Source organism: Delphinus delphis, chromosome 12 (genome assembly GCF_949987515.2).
Source record: "Delphinus delphis chromosome 12, mDelDel1.2, whole genome shotgun sequence".
Taxonomy (NCBI): Eukaryota; Metazoa; Chordata; class Mammalia; order Artiodactyla; family Delphinidae; genus Delphinus; species Delphinus delphis.
Window position 1 is genome coordinate 54,955,600 of NC_082694.2, and position 21,687 is coordinate 54,977,286.

General features: G+C 37.2%; 1 protein-coding gene across 3 annotated transcripts in view; it reads right to left on the minus strand.

Annotated features, from left to right (window-relative positions):
* Positions 1–1,679: 1,679 nt before the first annotated feature.
* DYNC2LI1 (dynein cytoplasmic 2 light intermediate chain 1) overlaps positions 1,680–21,687 on the minus strand; it is a 46,563-nt gene continuing 26,555 nt past the window's right edge. For 2 of the 3 annotated variants that reach the window (XM_060026712.1, XM_060026714.1), the window contains exons 6-13: positions 17,963–18,149; positions 16,960–17,028; positions 16,294–16,371; positions 12,583–12,659; positions 11,914–11,984; positions 6,551–6,648; positions 6,054–6,146; positions 1,680–3,187 (exon numbers count right to left, since the gene is read on the minus strand). In XM_060026712.1, coding sequence (XP_059882695.1) covers positions 3,125–3,187; positions 6,054–6,146; positions 6,551–6,648; positions 11,914–11,984; positions 12,583–12,659; positions 16,294–16,371; positions 16,960–17,028; positions 17,963–18,149 — 736 coding nt within the window. In that variant the 3' untranslated portion in view covers positions 1,680–3,124. The remainder of the gene's footprint in view (positions 3,188–6,053; positions 6,147–6,550; positions 6,649–11,913; positions 11,985–12,582; positions 12,660–16,293; positions 16,372–16,959; positions 17,029–17,962; positions 18,150–21,687) is intronic. The other variant, XM_060026713.1, reaches the window with a different exon arrangement.

A 21,687-nucleotide genomic window follows, 5' to 3' on the forward strand; every position in this document is an offset into this window, starting at 1 on the left:
TGCGACCCCTGCTCTCGTCATTTCCGTTTGCATGAAATATCTTTTTCCGTCCCCTCACATTCAGTCTTTGTGTGTCCTTTGCCCTAAAGTGGGTGTCTTGTAGGCAGCATATCGTAGGCTTGTGTTTTTTATCCAATCTGCCACTCTGTCTTTGGACTGGAGTATTTACTCCATTGACATTTAAGGTAATTATTGATAGATATGTATTTATTGCCATTTAAAAACTCATTTTCTCATTAATTTTATATTTCTTCTTTGTCCCTTTCTTTTTTTTTTTCCTTCTGTGGTTTGATGCCTTTCTTTTGTATTATACTTATGTTCTCTTCTTTTTGGTTTTTGTGAGTCTGTTGTATGTTTTTGATTTGTGGTTACCCTGTTTTTCAAGTATGTTAACCCCTTCCTATATCTATTTGCCTTAGACTGGTAGTCATATAGGCTCAAACACATTCTAGGGGAAAGAAAAAAAACCCTACATTTTCTTACTCTCCTTCTCCACATTTTATGATTTTGATGTCCTCTTACATCTCTATCCTTTTGCTGTTCATTGTGGTTATCATCACTTTCACAGAAATTTTTTGATGTTTTTTTAAATCTGTGTACTGGCTTACTTAAGTGATTTACTTTTCAATTGTAATTTTCTCTTTCCTATAGATTCTTTTTTTCTACTTAGAGAAGACCTTTCAATATTTCCTTTAGGATATATTGTTTAGTATCGCTGTATTCTTTGAGTTTTTGCTTGTCTGAGAAATTCTTTATTTCTCCTTCTATTCTAAATAATAATCTTGCTGGGTAGAGTATCCTAGGTTGCAGAGTTTTTCCTTTCAGGACTTTGAATGTATCTTGCCACTCCCTTCTGGCCTGCAAACGTTTCTGTAGAGGCCAGATGGTAACAGCCTTATGGGGGTTCCCTTGTAATTAACTCTTTAGTTTTTCTCTTGCTGCCTTTAGAATCCTCTCTTTAACTTTTGCCATTTTTATTATAATGTGTCTTGGTGTAGGTCTGTTTGGGTTTATCTTGTTTGGGACCCTCTGTGCTTCCTGTACCTGGATATCTGTTTCCTTCTTTATGTTTGGGAAATTTTCAGCCATAATTTCTTCAAATACATTTTCGATCCCCTTTTCTCTGTCTTCCCGTTCTGGAATCCCTATTATGCATTGATTGGCATGCTTTATATTATCCTATAGGTCTCTCATATTGCTTTTTTTTTTTTTCATTTGGCTTTGTCTGCTGCCCTGATTGGGTGATTTCCATTATTCTATCTATCTTCCAGATCACTTATTCATTCTTCTGCATTATTCATTTTGCTATTCATTGCCTTTAGCTCAGCTTTCATCTCTGCAAATGAGTTTTCTAATTTTTCTGGGTTCCTTTTTATAGTTTCTAGTTCCTTTTTACAGTACTCTGCATTTCTGTTGATAGCCTTTCTTAATTCCTTCAGTATTTATTTTCATTATCTCCTTTTTGAAATTGATGTCTATTAGACTAAAGAGGTCTGTTTCATTATTTGTTCTTTCAGGGGAATTCTCTTGGTCTTTTAACTGGGAGTGGTTCCTCTGCTTCTTCATTTTACTTATATTTCTCTTACTCTGTGAGTTTAGGAGAAACAATTATCTACTGTGATCTTGGAGGGCTATTTATATGTGGGGATGTCCTGTGTAGCTTGTGTGAGTTTAATATATTGGGTGCAAGGCCTGTTTTTATTATGGATGCCTGTTGACTCTTTCCTCAGTGTGTGCTGGTTGTTATCCCCTTTATTGATAGGGGTGTGCAGATGCGGCGGCTGGTGCCTGGTCTTGGGGTTCTTGGCAGCAGTGGTGGCTCTGGTGTGCCCCCAGAGCATGTGATAGGAGCAGAGGTGGCTGGAGACTGCTCCTAGAGTCTGTGAGGGAGGCGGTGGCTTGCCTCCCTCCAGGCGGCTCCTGGAGCCCGTGCATGTGGTGTCCTGCCCTCTGTGAGTGCACACAGAGAAAAAGGCTACAATGGCGGTCCCACCCCTTCCCTCGTGCACCCCCAAACAATGGCGCCTGGCCTCTAAGGCAGCCCAGGCTTCCTCCCCATACACCATCAGTTGCAGTCTGATCTAGTTGCACTAGATTCCAGCTGCCCCAGGCTGTTTCTGCACGGCCAACCCCAGTCCTCTCCCTGGGTCTGATCTCCAAAGCCCGAGTTCCGGCACCCAGTCCCCACCCGCACCGGTGGACCTGCATCTCAGGCTGGTGAGTGCAGGGCGGCAGCACTGAACAGACCATCTGTGCAGTTTTCCCTCTGCTCTGGCTGCCACAAACCGGCTGCTGCATTCTCCTCTGAGTCTCTGAAGCTCCCCTTCTGTCCCAGCAGATCTCCCCACCAGTGAAGGGGCTTTCCCGGGTGCAGGAACCTTTCCTCTTTCATAGCTCCCTCCCAGGGGTGCAGGTCCCATCTCGATTCCTTTCTCATTTTATTTTTTCCTACCTGGAAGTTACCTGGAGATTTTCTTGCCCTTTCAACAGTCTGAGGTCTTCTGCCAGTGTTCAGTAGATATTCTGTGAGAATCGTTCCACATGTAGATGTGTTTTTGATGTATTTGTGGGAGAAGGTGAGCTTCACTTCCTACTATTCCACCATCTTGATTGCTGCTCAGAAATGTGCATTTTAAAAAAGTACTTCGGATGCTTCTTGTGCCTTACCATTAATTAGAGTAAAATGATGACACCTGTGAAAGTGACCCCAATTCTACTTTTCTTACCAGACACAGCTGAGAACTCCTTAGAGAAGGAATGTGTCTAATATAAATGCTTAACCTTATACTCACAACTGTTACTAAATGCTCTTGCTTTCATATTCCTGAAAACATAAACAGAAACTTACAGACGCTGAACCAAGTATACACTACTTAAACATGTTAAAGGTAGGTCCTGCAAGATTTTTTATTTTTAAAAAAATATTGCATGTAATTATACAAATTTTTCCCTTTTAAGAGAGTTAAAAGTATGCAGGGAGTTGCACTAATACAAGAAATTCCACTTTTCCTTTAACAAATTACACATGTAGACTTTCCTCACTTATTAATATAATATTAAGTAATAAAATAATCTTACTTGTATTTGGAAAAGAAGAAATAAATACCCTCTAGTTGCATTAGGTTCAGGAACCAAGCTCAATTTGTTTCCAAGACTTGGAAGAACTTCTTTTGTACTGTTCCAGTTCCTAAAACAAAAATATGTGTTACTTGCAAAAAAACTTAAAATTTTAAAACTAGGCACCTTAAAACTGCCTTAGCATTTTTTTGGGTTAACAGTGTATCCTTTATAACATCATCATTCTCCAAATTTCTTGCCAACTGTTTTATAAATAATTATACTTAGGATTTATTTTCTAGAAATGCAGTCTTCAGAGTTTCCGTGTCACCAAAGCAGCACTTGGAGATGAATTTATTAAAGTTTCAGACAAAATATACACTATATAGTATATACAAGTTGTTTTTCAACTAACAAAATTAAGCATTTGGCATACTTTAAGTATATAAAAGTGATCTTATTTTTAAATGTTTGCTGTTCAACTCCTGTCAAATTGTGGTTGAAGTCAGCAAGGTATCAATGTTTAAAATGTACATATCGTTTGACCCAGTGATTGTACCTTTAGAATTTTATCAATAAGTATAATAGAGAAGAGCAGAAGAATAGCAATAGAAGGATATTCACTGAGCTGTGTATAGTGGCACACAATTGGAAATGGCTTAGACATCTCCCAGTAAGGACTGATTAAATACATCAGTGCTCATTCACACTTGACTTCATAGGCAGCCAGCAAAAACAACAGTGGTCTTATGTGCCACATGAAAAGGCAAATAGGTGGAGAGAGGGCAGGACACTTCCATTTTCTGTTATACACTTCCATGTCTTGACTTTTTTCACAATGAGTATATGTTCCTTTCACAATTCATAAAACAGAGATAACTTTTAGTGGGGGTGAATATCCTGCATGAGATGACTGACCTGCAAAAGGGATCATCTAAGGGGATTGCCTCCTGGCCTCTTACATGTTGTTCAATGTCTAAGTGTACAAAGTATATTATTATTTCAGATAAGCAAAAAGTGGTTACTCTGCAAGATAAGGCAATCACTGCCCTTTGGCTAACATAACAAGTTCATTTTCGCTAGGAAAAGAAAATTAGATTCTCATTTTCAGAAAAAAATTGCAGATTGTCTCTTTCATACCTATACTCTAAGTTATTAAAATTTAAATGTTGAAAGTTTCAAAACTGTATAAAGACTTCAGAAGGATTTTTTATAGTATTAACTCTGAAGCAGTCTTTATAGCTTCGTTTATTTCTTCTAATGAAGATAGCTCAGTTCACCAGTTATCTTACCAGCAACTTATGGTTTCAAAGATTGTTAACTCATAAAGAATAAACAGTAATCAGTTATCACAGACTTTCTTTAATTGAATTATTTTTACCAATGCTAATGGTGAGGGCATTGCTTTGAGATTCTGTGCTAGTAGTTTCTCTCTTCTACAGACAGCAAACAGAGAAGATATAAATTTAAAGTTTTGGATATTAGAATGTCAAAATTTGGAAATGGACATCAATAAAATAATTGAGCATCAACTGGTAATCATTAGCATGACTTTTAAAGCAGAAGCATAAAATTATGTTAAGGTACTACACGTGCAAACGAAAATCAATTCATCTACTAAGATACCATGAATAAAATACTATGAAAGAGGCAAAAGTAGGATATTATAACTTTTCAGGTGAGTTAAAAAAAAAAAAAATCTCTCAGTCAAGAGAATGTAGAATTAGTGAGGTACAAGGGTTGAGTAAAGAAAGATATTGTGGGGCTGCTTTCCAGTTCCACTCAAAATTCATATGGTTTTAGGTCAGTTAGGGAAGATGTATTTGAATGTGAAAACTCATGATGCTCAGAAATACTCTAGGGCTTTAACAATGTGTGTGTGTGTGTGTGTGTGTGTGTGTGTGTGTGTGTGTGTGTGTGTGTGTGTGTGTGTGTGTGTGTGTGTGTGTGTGTGTGTAAAAAAAAGGGCTCACTATCTAATATAAACAGATAACTCTTATCAACAATGGCAGTTAGTCATTAACTCCTAGATAAATATTAATTCAGAGATGACTTCCAACTAATCTCTATAGCCAACCTGCACACATAATAAGGGTTACATGAGGTCATTTTAGTGTCCCTACAACGTGCCTCTTACTTTGCTACAGCTAAAACACCCTCTAAATATTCATGACATATTTTTCAAAAGTCTTCTGTACTTAAACGTTTTGCTTACTTATTCTAGAGCCCCTGAAGGTGAAAGGCTAGTGCTGAGAAAAAGACGCTGGTCCCCGCTTGCAGTGGGTGGTTGCTTTCAGGTTATCCTTGCAACAATGTGACTGCCCAAGTTACACAGCTCTGTAAATCCCACCTGAGAGGTGGTCAGGGCATTCAATTTACTGTGCTTATAGTAAGGGCATGTCCTGTACAGTGACTCATTTTATCAAACTAAAAGGAGATCTGGGAAAATCTAAATATTGGACCATGATGAGTTTACCAACTTTTGCATTCTTACATTAGACTGTGTATCACAAATGGTGCTATCTGGCATATATGGAAAGCAGTCTCCACTTTTAATCACTTTCCTGAGAGACTCTGGGTTTTGTCAACTGCGTTTGTGTGCTTTCAGTCCTTAATTTTTCTGATACAAGAAAAGTATAGATACATCTAAATGTCCTAATAAAAAAACAAAACCTTTTAAATAATCCCACAAACAAAAGAATATTATGGAAGTGTCTCCCCAACAGTGAGGTAAGAATCACTACCCATCTTCAACATAAAGTAAACTGGAAAGTCCAAAAAGGATATGTGAACACCAAGTCATCTCTGGCTGGTAGAATGATAGGTGATTTTTAGTTCCTTCTTGATGCATATCAAAATTTTTTAATATATAGTGAAGATGTACTATTTAAATAATTTTAAAAGTAAAAAATTAAATTGAGAAAAATTTACGGAATTCTAAGGATATTTCTGTGATAAAACTTAAGATGAAATAAAATAAATGTTTAGGATAATACCTGATCCTTCTGAATTCTCATTTCATCAACTTCGCTTTCAGCATACTGAGGGTCTCTTGCAGGGTCCTTGACATCTTTTAATGTGTTGACACTCTGAAATCACAATTCTTCAAATCATTTCATGCCCATAGTCCAAAACCTTCAATGCAGGGTTATCAACTACCCTGCAAGCCAAGTTCTCGTTCCTCAGCTGGCCCTCGCTGCTGAGCGTCAGTTCAAATTCCCCCAGGTCCTCTCTCCCTCGTCTTTCAGATGTTGCCTCTCCCTTCTCTAACAACCAGCGAGAGCTCTGTTTGGAAGCAGAGTGAGAACTGTGTCTTACGCATCTTTTAAACCCCACAGTGCCTCATATACAGTAGATTTTTAGCAAATGTTTAATTGATTTTTGAGCATGTGAGTAGAAAACAAAGTTACTATAATAGGCCTGCTGAAACATTTCCCAATAACTGTTGAATAGTGCTGAAAATTCTTGCTTTAAAAGAATTAGAAATATATACCTTTGGTGGAAAGAGCTTTTCATACACTTTTTTCCACAATTCCATTGGTGAATGGGCATGAAACTTTCCAATGTCATTGTCAGGAACGGGAGGAGATCCTAAAATTGGAAGTTTTACTCCAAATGACTGCATTGACTAAAACATTACAAACTCTATCAATAAAACAGATGATACTTATAAAAATATAAATCTTAGATCACTCATTTCTCCTTTCCTGTAGTCACTATTAAAGTTTACCCCAACCCAGTGTAGCAAGGCCACTGGGGCAGATTCTAGTACCAGAGGAAGAGGAGATAGAGTAATGAGTAAACTATAATTCTCTTTCCCCACATTTAAATTGCTGCTTGGCAAAAATATAAAGTTTGATATTCTCATGTGTTCATGAATGTGTAAGGAAACAGTTATTCTTATGTGCTAATGAGTAGAATGCAAATTGGGACAGCTAAATCAGAGAGTAATAAGGCACTAGTGAATACTATGAAAATACTAAAAAAGGTCACACTCTATTAACCAGCAATTCCAGTTTTGGGTGTTTACCCTAGAAACACCTACATACATGTATTAAGGATTTCACATGGCTGCATCACTTGTATTAGTGAAAAATTGGCCACAACCGAAATGTCCATCAATAGAGGTATAGTGAACTAAATTACTATGCACAGCCATGCTCTATAACACTACCCAGCAGTCAAAGTACCAAATAGACTTACATGTAGCATTAATATGGAAAAAGGAAAACTTCAAAATGATATAGAATGATACAATTATATTAAAACAAATAGTTGTTTCTAATGGTACTGATGAACCTATTTGCAGGGCAGGAAAAGAGATGCAGACGTAGAGAATGGACTTGTGGACGCAGTGGGGAAAGGGGAGTGTGGGATGAATTGAGAGAGTAGCACTGATATATACACACTACCATGTGTAAAATAGACAGCTAGTGGGAAGCTGCTGTATAGCACAGGGAGCTCAGCTCGGCACTCTGTGATGACCTAGAGCATGGGGTCATCACATGGGATGGGGGCGGGTGGGAGGGAGGCTCAAGAGGGAGGGGATATATGTATACATATAGCTGATTCACTTTGTTCTACAGCAGAAACTAACACAACATGGTAAAGCAATTATATTCCAATAAAAAAAAAGATATGGTACATATATACAATGGAATATTACTCAGCCATAAAAAAGAGTGAAATAATGCCATTTGCAGCAATGTGGATGGACCTAGAGATTATCATACTAAGTGAAGTAAGTCAGTCAGAGAAAGACAAATATATGATATCATATGTGGAATCTAAAAAAATGAGGCAAATGAACTTATTTACAACACAGAAATAGACTCACAGACTTCAAAAACAAACTTAGGATTACCAAAGGGGTAAGGTGGGGGAGGGATAAATTTGGAATTTGGGATTAACATATACACACTACTATATATAAAATAGACAGTCAACAAGGACCTACTGTATAGCACAGGGAAATCTACTCAATATTCTGTAATAACCTATATGGGAAAAGAATCTGAAAAAAGAATGGATATATGTATATGTATAACTGAATCACTTTGCTGTATACCTGAAACTAACACAACATTGTAAATCAACTATACTCCAATGTAAAATAAAAATTACATTAAAAAACAAAAAAAGTTTTTTCTATACCACATTCACATATATAGAAAATGGTCTGGAATATTAAACTTGATCCTAATATATACTATTTCAAGATTTTATATGGAGAATGTCTTTAGGTATTGCTTGTATAATTTAAGTTAATTTAAAATTAAGTTAGGGCTTCCCTGGTGGCGCAGTGGTTGAGAATCCGCCTGCCGATGCAGGGGACACAAGTTTGAGCCCTGGTCTGGGAAGATCCCACATGCCGCGGAGCAACTAGGCCCGTGAGCCACAACTACTGAGCCTGCGCGTCTGGAGCCTGTGCTCCACAACAAGAGAGGCTGCGATAGTGAGAGGCCCGCATACTGTGATGAAGAGTGGCCCCTGCTTGCCACAACTAGAGAAAGCCCTCGCACAGAAACAAAGACCCAACACAGCCAAAAATAAATATACATAAATTTTTAAAAAGTCCCTCTTAAAAAACTGCCAAAATATACACCCTAATGAATACTGCCTTTCAAAATGAACCTGAAAAATAAAACAATTACAGTGTTTAAAAAAAATTAAGTTAATATGAAAAATTTGAAAATATGCTGCCACTTCTTGGCAATTTTCAACCCACAGTCTGAGATTTGTCGTTCTTTCTATTCTAGCATCTACATTGTTCACTAAGACTGTTTCACTCTTGATCTTTCAGGGCCTCCTTACCACTTTGGTGAGTAAGACACTGATATAACCCACCGATCTTACTTAGATTTCCCAAATCTCTTCCTTGTCCTCATATTTGTGTGTGTGTGTGTGTGTGTGTGTGTGTGTGTGTGTGTGTGTGTGTGTGTGTGTGTGTGTGTGTGTGTGTGTGTGTGTATTGTACAGAATTTTATCACCTTTGTAGGTTCATATATTCACTACCACAGTCAAGATACTGAACAGTTCCATTCTCAGAAGGATCCCTTATGTTGCCTCCTCCTCGATTTTTATAACCACACCTACCTCCTCGATTCCTCCCCCTACCTCCCTACCTACAGTTCTGTCCCTAACCTCTGACAACTATTAATCTTTCCTCCATTTCTAAAATTTTTTCATTCCAAAATTTTATATAAATAGAATTATATTGTACGTAATCTTTTCTCATTGGCTTTTAAAATTTAGTATAATTCCCTGAAGATTCACCCAAGTTGCTGTATGTATCAATAGTTTGTTCTTTTTTATTGCTGAGTAGTGTTCCATGGTAGGGATATACCACAGTTTATCCACTTACCTGTTGAATGATATCTGGGTTGTTTCCACTTTTGGGCTATTACAAATAAAGCTGTCATGAACATTTGTGTACAGATTTTTATGTGAACATAAGTTTTCATTTCTCCCACATAAATGCCCAACACTGCAATTTCTAGGTCATTTGGTAGCTGCAAGTTTAGTTTTATAAGAAACCATCAAACTGTTTTCAAGAGTGGCTGTACCATTTTACATCCCCACCAGCAATGTATGAGTGATCCAGTTTCCTCACATCCCCTCACAAGCATCTGGTGTTATCACTATATTTTATTTTACCTATTCTATTAAGTGTGTGGCGATATCTCATTTGCATTTCCTTAATGATTAATGATATTAAACATCTTTTCATGTGCTTATTTGCCATTTGTATATCCTTTTTAGTGAAATATCTGGGCATGTCTTTTGCATATTTTCTTTCTATCTATCTATCTATCTAGGCTGCACCAAGTCTTAATTGTGGCACATGGGATCTTTAGTTGCGGCAGGCAGACTTCTTAGTTGCACCATGTGGACTTTTTTTTTTTTTGGCTGCATTGGGTCTTCATTGCTGCGCATGGGCTTTCTCTAGTTGCAGCGAGCGGGGGCTACTCTTGGTTGTGGTGCATGGGCTTCTCATTGTGGTGGCTTCTCTTGTTGCAGAGCATGGGCTCTAGGTACATGGGCTCAGTACTTGTGGCTCACGGGCTCTAGAGTGCAGGCTCAGTAGTTGTGGCGCATGGCCTTAGTTGCTCCGCAGCATGTGGAATCTTCCCGGACCAGGGCTCAAACCCATGTTCCGGGCACTGGCAGGAGGATTCTTAACCACTGCCCCACCAGGGAAGCCCCATGTGGACTTGTTACTTGCGGCATGTGAACTCTTAGTTGATGCATGCACGCGGGATCTAGTTCCCTGACCAGGGATTGAACCTGGGCCCCCTGCATTGGGAGCGTGGAGTCTTCCCCACTGGGGAAGTCCTCTTTTGCATATTTTCTAATTGGATTTTTTTTTACTGTTATTTATATATTCTAGATACTAGTCCTTTGTAAAATATGTAGTTTGAAAATATTTTCTCCCAGATTGTAGCATGTCTTTTTATCCTTTTCACATGGGCTTTTTTTTTTTTTTTTTGCGGTACACGGGCCTGTCACTGTTGTGGCCTCTCCCATTGCGGAGCACAGGCTCTGGACGCGCAGGCTCAGCGGCCATGGCTCACGGGCCTAGCCGCTCCGCGGCATCACATGGGCTTTTAAGAGCAAAAGTTTTTAATTTTGATGGGGTCCGAGCTCCATGATTTTTAAAAAATTTATTGTATTTATTTGATAGCACTGGGTCTTAGTTGCAGCAGGCGGGCTCCTTAGTTCTGGTATGTGAACTCTTAGTTGCTGCATGCATGTGGGATCTAGTTCCCTGACCAGGGATCAAACCCTGGCCCCCTGCATCGGGAGCGTGGAGTCTTAACCACTGTGCCACCAGGGAAGTCCCTCCATGATTTTTTAAATTCAGTATTTTTCAACCCTTTTCTGACCTCCAACTACTTACATGGGCAAAAGATTTCCATCAGCATTATCTATCATTACAGTGATTCTCACTGCTAATGAAATTAAGTTGGTAATAATAAGTATTATAAAAATCAGTATTTATAATCACTCATTAATACCTCTATTCTTTTCATTCCAATTCAATCTACAATCTCATGACAAAGATCTCTACATTCGAAGTCAAGTCAACTTTAGCTTGTAAGAGTAACGGGGGATGGGAAATAAAAAAGAAAATTATTGTCTATTAGAGTGTTAAAACCAAACTATGCCAACCCCAGCATATAGAGTTGCTAGGCCTGAGAATCTCCACAATGAAAATAGCTTCTGTGAGAAGATAAGGAGCTTGCCTACATAAACGCTTGAAATTTCTTTTGCTTCATGAGTCTAGGACATCTGTAAGTTTAGGAAACACATCCCATTGGATGAGAGGCAATTTTTCATAATGAAAAATTAAGGCATACCTAGTTAGTACAACTGTGTTCTTTTTGATTTATTCCAACACTTGAATCTCAGATTTTTCATCATTGCCCATAATATATAGCTTTGAATTTCCTGACCACTCTATGCTTCTGGTTTTCTTCTAAACGCAAGGAGCTAAAATTTAAAAGTATCTGGAAATCAGTGAGGGAAAGAAAATACATGCAAAATTTTTAGTGGAATATAGATTAGAAATCTATATATAGATTTCTATATATAGATCTATATATAGATCTATATAGATATAGTGGAATATAGATTAGAAATCAGTCTCTTATGTGACAACATCCCTTCTATCACAAATATGTCAATGTGATGCATTTTGCATCAATACTGTGTATACAAAGAATAACAGCAACAATAATGAAACCGGAAATGATGGTTAGAGTTAGGAGATGTTGGAGATGAAGTGAACAGGGAGTAGGACAAAATCAATAAGCAATTAAAAAACCATTGAACAATCTTAATAAGTTCACCAACCTATTTGACTTAAAGAATCCAATCCTGCTGTGACAAACAGTGGTTTATTCTGATCCACACATGTTGATTTGCTACATGGATGAGAAGAAAAAAGAATCCAATTAAGTTTAGCAATCAAATATCCTGCCACTCTCTACGGTAAATACAAGAGCCAAGTTTTATATCTAGCCACTGGTGACAGCATTGCTCAAAATGAATGAATGAATATTAATATGATTCCAAAAATTAAAGTAGAGCACTAATAAATGTATTATAGGAGGAAAAAAATGACAGACCCAAATTACCTCAAATCAAAACCAAGGAAAGTAGCAAGGTTAAGAAAAATACACACTAAAATGATTGATTCCACTTCTAATCAATATAAAAAAGTGATAATAGCGGGAAGGCTACTGAAATGAGGGAAAAGAAGTAAAAGAAATCAGGGAAACAAGTATAATAGTATCATTGTTTTGTCTAGTCTCAAACTAAGTATTATGTAATATTTTAGTTGTAAAATTTGATAAATATTTAAACAATATAAGAAGCAGGAGACAATATGAAATTATCTCTAAGGACAGTCATCTGAGGCACTTTCCTGGTCAAGAAGCAAAAGACTTGTGAGAACAATAATCAGATGAGACAATAACAACAGCAAAAAAAAAAGATATTTAAAAAATATTTTAACAGTACCTTTTGTCAATGCCAAATGCCAACTGGTTAATAACTCCACGTATTTTTAGTAATAGAGCTTCTGATTTACTGGTAAACTAGAAAGAAAATAAATCAGGAGAATAAATTACATGCTCTGCTTTCAAATCACAGAAAGAGGTAAAATAAATATGGCTTTGAACAAGTACAGATTGCAGAGAGAAATACTATCTATTTGTCCAACAATACTTGTGTTTCAGTAAGCAAAACAAAACCTTTGAATAAAGGGAAAGAAAAAGCTCAGTAAATTTGTTTTAACTTACTCTTCAAACTTCATGAGTGCATGATATTGAATGGACTTGTTTTTATGCACTGATCATTTCCGCTACTCCCACAAATGGATCGTAATCATTGCCAAAATGCAATCTGGTTGGTTAAAAAAGTAGGAGGTATGCATCATAAATAACTTTTTCATCTAAGGGCATATGACTGTCTTCAAAGCAGTTAATGTGGGAGTTGCAGATTAGTCCAACAGATACTGATACTCACTAAAACCATTTTTTAACTTCTCTTCTGAATTGCCTTCGGAACCTGCAAAATAAGCTACTGAATATTCTCAGTGGTGGTCTATAACTAGAATGATCATAACCAGAACATTTTAGAGAACGAAACGGGGTGGCTACTATTAATCATTAATCTGAGAAATCAGGTGAAACTAGGACATATGGTTACCCTACAAATCTTTTAAGACTAGTCTGATTTTTGGAAATACCAAAGTCACCCAGCCAAATAAGAATGACCAAGATGTATGAAAGTGGGAAAAACAATCTTGAACCAAAATGAGATGTAATTATAATGTACAGAGTTCAATTTTCAGGATAATATTCATTCTGGATTAAGAACAGGCTCCAGGGAAAACATTCAAAGGAGAACATTCATGTGAATATGTAAGATTTTATTTATTTATTTATGCATGCATGCATGTGGTACGTGGGCCTCTCACTGTTGTGGCCTCTCCCGTTGCGGAGCACAGGCTCCGGACGCGCAGGCTCAGCAGCCATGGCTCACGGGCCCAGCCGCTCCACGGCATGTGGGATCTTCCCGGACCGGGGCACAAACCCGCGTCCCCTGCATCGGCAGGCGGACTCTCAACCACTGCGCCACCAGGGAAGCCCCTGATACATTTATTTTTAAAAATTGAAAAATTTTAGGCTTCCACTGAGACAATTTTCTAATATGAAAACTTTAGTTGAATTTTAAAAACACAAGTTTTCATCATCATCATTATTATATTATCTATTATGTTCCCTATATGATGAGGAAAAAAACCTCGTCACAAATGTCTTTCACAGGACGTGGGAAGTTTTCTAACTCAACCCCACCCCCATCTACTGCATCAACTGCCTTGAAAACATCCTCCAGAAATAGCTGTAGAGCTTTTACTTATGAACTCAATGCCTGGGAACTCATAATCTCCAAAAGCAACTCATTCCATTTTCAGATAATGGTAGCATTAGAAATTTCTTTCTTAATTTGAACTAAGCTCTATTGATTCCTTGTTATTGACTCTAAGAAAGCAAAGAATATATTTAATCCCTCTTCCGTGGATCAGTCCTTCGAATGTTTAAAGAGTGTTATCACAATCCCGATGCCAGAATATATGTTTATACTGTTCCTCATACATCTTAATTCTAAGTCCCCTAACATCCTGTTGGCTCTCCACTGAATCTGGTTCTACTTACCAATGTTTTTGTTTGTTTGTTTTTGTTAACTTGATTAGATTGCTCATACTATCAAACCAGTATTCTTGACTGAATTATAAAGGATAAACTATAGTGTTAAAAAAAAAAAAGACTGCTGAGTATCATTGAACCTTGTAAAGCAGTACCCAAGTCTGGGCTGTAGGGTAAGAGTGGAAGTGAAACTGAAAGGTGGGGCTTTGATAACTCTGGCTGCTTTCTTGCTGGTGTGGGAAGCTAGAAAAGCTTTATGGTTCCCCTGGTGGTCCAGAGTGCTCTTATAACCCCAACCTCTGAACCCTCTGGCTTACTGAAAGCTGAGATGAAGGAGTCTCAAATCCTTTCCCTAGTCCCTGACCTTCTAGGGTCTTTTGAACCATGGTTAACTGCAGGCCTGCTGTGGCCTGGGTTGACCTGACTTCACCTAAATTTGTATCCGTAAGACCAGACTGGCCCTGATGGATCATCAAATGTGATCTGTTCCTAAAGAAAGACAGGGATTTCCCTCAGCGAACTAACCAGAAGTAAGTATGGGGCCTTATCTAGTGGTGAAAGTAAGAAACTACAAGATCCATGGTCTTTGCTTCTGTACTCTGAATGAGTAATTTACTTTAAATTCGTCATATCTTTTTCAAAACAATAAAGAATATTTTTGTGGTTAGCAAGGGGGGGTTGTTGAGGGAAGGTTGGATTGGGAGTTCGGGATTAGCAGAGGCAAACTATAATATACAGAATGGATAAACAACAAAGTCCTACTGTACAGCACAGGGAACTATATTCAATATCCCATAATAAACCATAATGGAAAAGAATATGAAAAAGAATTTTAAAAAAAGAATATTTCCAAAGTACTCTGTCAATCTAATATGTAAGCAGATACAGTACAAACATAAAAGGTAATGATTTTTAAGAAAATACATAATAAAATATATTTGGAGCATTCTGAAAAGTATAAAAATTTTAAATACAGATCATATTTATTACTTTTCATCTTAATATACTAGCCACGAAGGCTGGGGACTAGGCCATGTTTTCTACAGGTTCCTCTGAGCACTCTGATTTAGAGGGAAAAAGAGACCATTCAAATGGGAAGAAAGTTTTTCCTTTTTTTCTTTTAATAAAAAATGCGTTTATGTTTTGTTGTGTTAGAGGATATCCAGCAACATTTGGTCCTGCTGTGGAAGATGATGTAACAGTAATTATAAGAACCAGCCTTGGGCTTCCCTGGTGGCGCAGTGGTTGAGAGTCCGCCTGCCAATGCAGGGGATGTGGGTTCGTGCCTCGGTCTGGGAGGATCCTGCATGCTGCGGAGCGGCTGGGCCCGTGGGCTGTGCCCACTGGGCCTGTGCGTCCGGAGCCTGTGCTCCGTGGCGGGAGAGGCCACAGCAGTGAGAGGCCCACGTACCACAAAAACAAAAACAAAGAACCAGCCTTTACTGAACTTTGTGTCAGACCCTGTGCTAAGCATTTCACAGTACTCGGGCTACTAATCCTCACAACAACCCTATGAAGAAGGTATTGTTTTGTCCATTTTACCAGGAGACTGAGGCTTCAGTGAGATTAAGTGACTTGTCTGAGACCACATATCTAGTAAATGGTTGCCCAGGCAGCATGACTCCCAAGTTCATATTTTTAACCTCTACAACAAACAGCATTTAAGTTTTAAAAAAATTGTTAGTCTTTTTCTCTTTTAAGAGAACATAGATTCTAATTTTTAAGGGGAAACTAAAACATAAATAAATAAACAACCAATTTATCTCTTTAATATTGATGGGGGTTTATGGCTATTAGAAATTTAGAACTTTTGCTTCAAAGAAATGGTAGGCCATCTAGCAGAGTGTGTTCTAGAAATACGTTATAAACACTCTGTAACAAGAGGGTTTTGAGGCAATGGGAAAGGAGAGAATGACATGCATTAGTAAAAGCATTAGCATTCATAACTGTGCACCAAGCTGTTAATCTTTCCAAATTTGTTACTGTCCGTTCAAACCTAAAGGATAGGAAACGTACAAACCATTAATGATGCTCCGTAATAATGTGCAACAAATCGAAGTGTCTTGCATATTACCTTCCTCTTCTCAGAGTCAAAATCCTGAAGAAATACGTTATTAAAAAGAAAAAAGTTGAGACAACTAGTGTCTGTAGCAGAAAGGTGCAAATTATTCAATACAGAAATAGATTTTCTTATTTATTTTTTGGAACATACCTTGAGTAGGATTCCATTACCTTGGCATTTGTTTATATAGAGAGCTGAACAGTAGCTGCAGCCTTCTAGAGCTGCAGCTACCAGATCTTTCCTTGTTTAAACACTTAGCTCAATAGAATTTAGATATAAGTACACATTTTCTAGTACGGAATACCCCAAGGATTCTCTGACAAGCAAAGATAAGAAGAAACCAATTTTCTACTTTCTTAGATTTAAAAGTTGGGACATAGGCCCTGTCCCTTGGTGACTGGACTGGATTCAGTTTCTAAATCTTCTGCCATATCCCCATTCCACTGTATTTACTGTTTTTCTCTTTCCCAACTATATCCTCTTTTCCAAAATCTTTAAGATGTGTGACCCCTTGACCTCTCCCTCCCAGAGTCATTTTTCTCATTTCACTATTACTTTTGTTCCTCTCCTATAAAGCCTAGGCATGCAAGTACAACAAGCTCAACTAGAAGTGGAAGAGCTTACCTGAAAAATATCGTATTTACTTCCAATTATGACCAGAGGAATTGGAAATGGGTCAATTAATTCACGATCCTGTTAACAAACATATTTCATTGATTCATTATAATTGTTTATTACTATGTAGTCATCAATTTCCACTTATATCATTTTAAATCTTCCCATAATGTTGACATTGTTTGCTTGACATAGAGGTTGTTTCAATATTGAATTTCTTAAACTATCAATACATTTCTCAAGCATAAAACTAGAAATGACAATTCCCTAAACTATGATATTTATTCTTCATGTTGTATCCTTTTATTTTCTTAAATATGTCACCTTCCTGTTTTTTTTTTTTTTATTATTTCGTATTAACTGTTTGTTACAATAACATTTATACATGGGAACCATAAACTATCAGTTTTGTTCTGATATTACCTTTGTAAAACGCACTCACATAAACTCTGGGCAATATAAAATACTGCTCTTGGTTTTCTAGAAGATGACATTCATGATTGTATATAAAGGACTTACTTGTGTTATCATATTGCAAGTTTATAGTTTAACTAATTATCAGATGATAAAAAGATATTGATTATGTGACAGACACTAAATGAATGTAAAGTATAGTGACGGTAAAGGCTGTTAAAATTCTATTCCTTGCTTAAAATTGTAGTCTTATCTAGCCTTTGCCAGGTGACATTTGTACAACCTGGTGTTTTATCTTCATTTTACAGAGATTATAAAATCAGTATCAAACTACTACTTTAAAACTCTATTCCTTTTGATTGGTGTAATATGCCATAACAATCACAGTAGATGTCTAACAAGAAGACATATGAAATCTTTTTCCTTGTTTTGCCCTTACTGAGGTTTTATTAAATTGCTATAATTTTCCAGTGAACAGGTTCATCTACATGAAATGAATTTCAACTCATGCATAAAAATCTAAAGAAGTTGTTTGTGATGTTATCTTTAACTGTATATGGGGCTAAGAATTCTAGGGATAATCCCAACAGTAACTCACTGGATGGTCCTTCTGCATATTGCTCCATATCTTCTGTCTCATTTCAGAAACTGCTTTAGCATTTTTCTTCCCCAGTTTCATCATCACTTTATCTACATGAAGTTTTGTGGCTTGCAACAGATTTTCCATGGTGGGCCAAAGGTCATTAGGTTTCGAAAGGTCCAAAACAAGAACAATAGAAAATGTCCTAAAGAAATAAAAACATGTTTCAAAAAAAAAAAAGAGTCAAAATAATTACTATTTGAAGCCATACTATACCGAAATTTATTTTCTAAAAATAACACTATAGTTTAAGAAAAAAAAACCCAGCAATGTCCTAAGAAAAAAATGCCAGAATTATAGCCTTATTTATTCTAGTGCTTTTCCCTAGTGATATTTAAGTGTCACAACTGAAGTTTTTGTTTGAACTAGTAATAATCCAGTTCAAATAATCGGCAAGTAATTGGGTCCAACAATGCCATATTTAGATCCACTTTTGCTGTGTGCTCCAAAGAAGGGAAGCAAAAATAATAATCACAGCAGCAGCAACAATGCAACAACCTGGTGAAGGAGAAGAAAACAGATTTACTGATGGTCCTTGCTAGGAGGACTACCTACCTTATTTACTCTTAACAACAACACTTCCTAGAAGATGTTATGACGGCCATTTTATGGATTAGAAATCTGAGGCACAGATTCATATAACTAGTAAATTGTAGAGCTGGTATTTACATCCAGAGCCACGTGCCTTTCTGCTGTACCTTGCTGCCTCTCTGAAAGCACACCCCTGGCCACCACACACACCACCACTGTGACCACATGCATGTGTGCTCATGTTCATGTAAATCTAACCTCAGCAATAACAACCCAATTTAAAAAGGGCAAATAACTCAAATACACATTTCTCTATTTAAAGGTATACATATGGCCAATAAACATATGAAAAGAGGCCCAATATCACTAATCATTAGAGAAACCCAAATCAAAACCACAATGAGATACCGCTTCACACCCATTAGGATAGCTATGATAAATAAAAGTAAAAATAAACAAAACCCCCCAGAAAATAACGAGTGTTGGTAAGGATATAGAGAAATTGGAACCCTGGTGCATTGCCAGTGGGAATATAAAATAGTACAGCAGACACTGTGGAAAGCAGTACAGTGGTTCCTCAAAAAATTAGAGGATCCTGCAATTCCACTTCTGGGTGTTTTGAAATCAGGGACTCAAATAGATATTTGTATACCAATGTCCATAGCAGCGTTACTAACAATTGGCAAAGGGGAGAAATGACCCAGATGCCCATCAGTGGGTTAAGAGATGAACAAAACATGGTATATACATACAATGAACTATTATTCAGCCTTAAAAAGGAAGGGAATTCTGATACATGCTACAACATGGATGCATCTTAAAGACATTATGCTAAGTGAAATAAGCTAGACTCAAAAGGACAAGTATTATATGATTTCATTTACATAAGGTACCTAGAGTAGTCAAATCATAGAGACAGAAACTAGAATGGTGGTTGCCAGGGGCTGGAGAAGGGAGAAATAGGGAGTTATTATTTATTGGGTACAGTTTCAGTTTGGGCAGATGAAATGTTCTGGAGATGGATGGTGGTGGTGGCTGCACAACAATGTGAATATACTTAATGCTACTAAACTGTACATTTAAAAATGGCTAAAACTGTGAATTTTATGTTATGATATTTTACAATAAAAAACGAACAAATATAGGAGTATTTCAGAAAATGGTCATAATAAGTATGTAGAACCATAATCATGGGCCAATATATTTTTGATCAACAGGGCAAACATTCTGCTAGTAGATATAGCAAGGAATTATAATACATGCTAGTTATAATACAGTCAAGTTATTTTGCTTAGTTTGAGCAAATCAGCTGTGTTGTGTAATTAAAGCAGAACAGTAGCTAAATTCTATACTATAGGTCTAAATCCAGAAAGTAGTCTTTTTAGACATTAATTAGCAAGATTTTCTATAAAATTATTGAGCCATTAAATTCTCTAGCCAACTACATCTATGTCATTTTAATAAGCTCAGAACCAGTTTTGCTTAATTGTAACAGAATATACATAAGTGAGGATACTATATTTTCACAGTTTTAGTATGGTTAATGTTTAAAAAAGAGAGGACTATGGTTGAACTTTTTTTAACTGTGGTAAAATATATATAACATAAAATTTATCATTTTTCCCAAATGAAAATAACTTTGTTTTAAGCAAAGGAGAAATGGATTATTCAACTTTTTTCTAAGATTAAGATTTATGTTGCCAGTGCACTGGAAATATCTGTGTTACTTTTACCTTCATAGCAAATGACAGCTAAAAACATTTTTTTTAAAACACGACCTTTTAAAACAGGGAAGTGGACCACAGGAAATGCTCTGTTACAAATTATCTAAGGTCTGTGGAAATGTTCAGTGCATCTATAATTATTCTATGAACAGGCATCTTAAAGATAAACAGTATCTAAGAGCACTGGTACGGCTGCTGAGGTCGCTGGGCTTCGTCCAACACAAGGAAATTATATGTCAAATTAATTCCAGCCACAAAACACTGAGATTTGCAGCTACATGAGGAGTGAAATGCTTTCCATGAATTCTTCCATCACTCAGCAAGCTACTCTGGACCCAGGCCTATGGCGCCCCTGCCCTCTGTTCATCATAACCCTGACCCCTCTTCTCTCCTAAAGCAGGCTCAAGCTGCCCTGGGGTTCCAGGCAAAGAAGACCAAGGACTCACAAAGTGAGGCATTAAAGAAATTGGAGAGGTTTGGCTTCCTGCAGAAACCAGAATTTCTACAAGCCCGTGAGGTCTAGAGAAGGGAAGTGAGGTAGTATGGCAAGGTGAAGTGCAAGTCAGGGCCAGGTAAGAGCTGCTCCCGGCCTTTTCAGTCCTGCCAGCCTCAGGCCAGGCTGGCTGGCAGCTCTGGGTCCTTCAGCTCCTCCCCGTCCGCGCCATCTCTTCACAACCACACCACCGTGAGCTGCCCGAATTCCCAGGCAGCTTCGATTATTTGTCTCTGTTAAAGGAGGACAAATGAAAACTATGCACCTGTAAAATCCCATGATTCTGAAAAGTAATGTCAGGGGAAAACGGTGGTTATAAGTGAAAAAGCAAGATCTAAATCTATATACATACAGTATCCCATACCTGTACAAAGTATGTTTATGAACACTGAAAACACTGAAAGAAATACCTCAATATATTGATAGTTCTTTTTCATGTGATTGAGGATGCTTTTACTTTCTATGTACCTTTCAGTATTTTTCCAAGTTTTCCATATGAGCATACATTACGTTTGTAATAAGTAAAAGACAGTAAATCATATTTCTTTAAAAGAAAAAAAAATCACTGGACAAATAAAGCCAACATTACCGGCTAGTTATAGAAAAACAATTATCCTGTTAACAAGAAATAATTCCATACTCTAAAGATCTTAATGGCTGAAATTTAACAAATAATTGTCAAGCCCTTTGTATGTGGTCCAGGCAGCAGCAACCGTTTGTGTTAAACTCTGACAGGAGTAAGATATTTCAGATTTAAAAATTTTGTTTTCCTTGGCTAAGATGACAGTTTTCCACATCTGATTTGGCCACGTGTGGGAGTCATTGTTAGGAAAACACCACCAAAGAGTTTGAGGTTTTCCCTCAGGTTCTGTTTCTTTTAGGTCAGCAAATAGAGACTTTCTTCCTCCACTGACTCGTAGACTTCCCCTGGATGA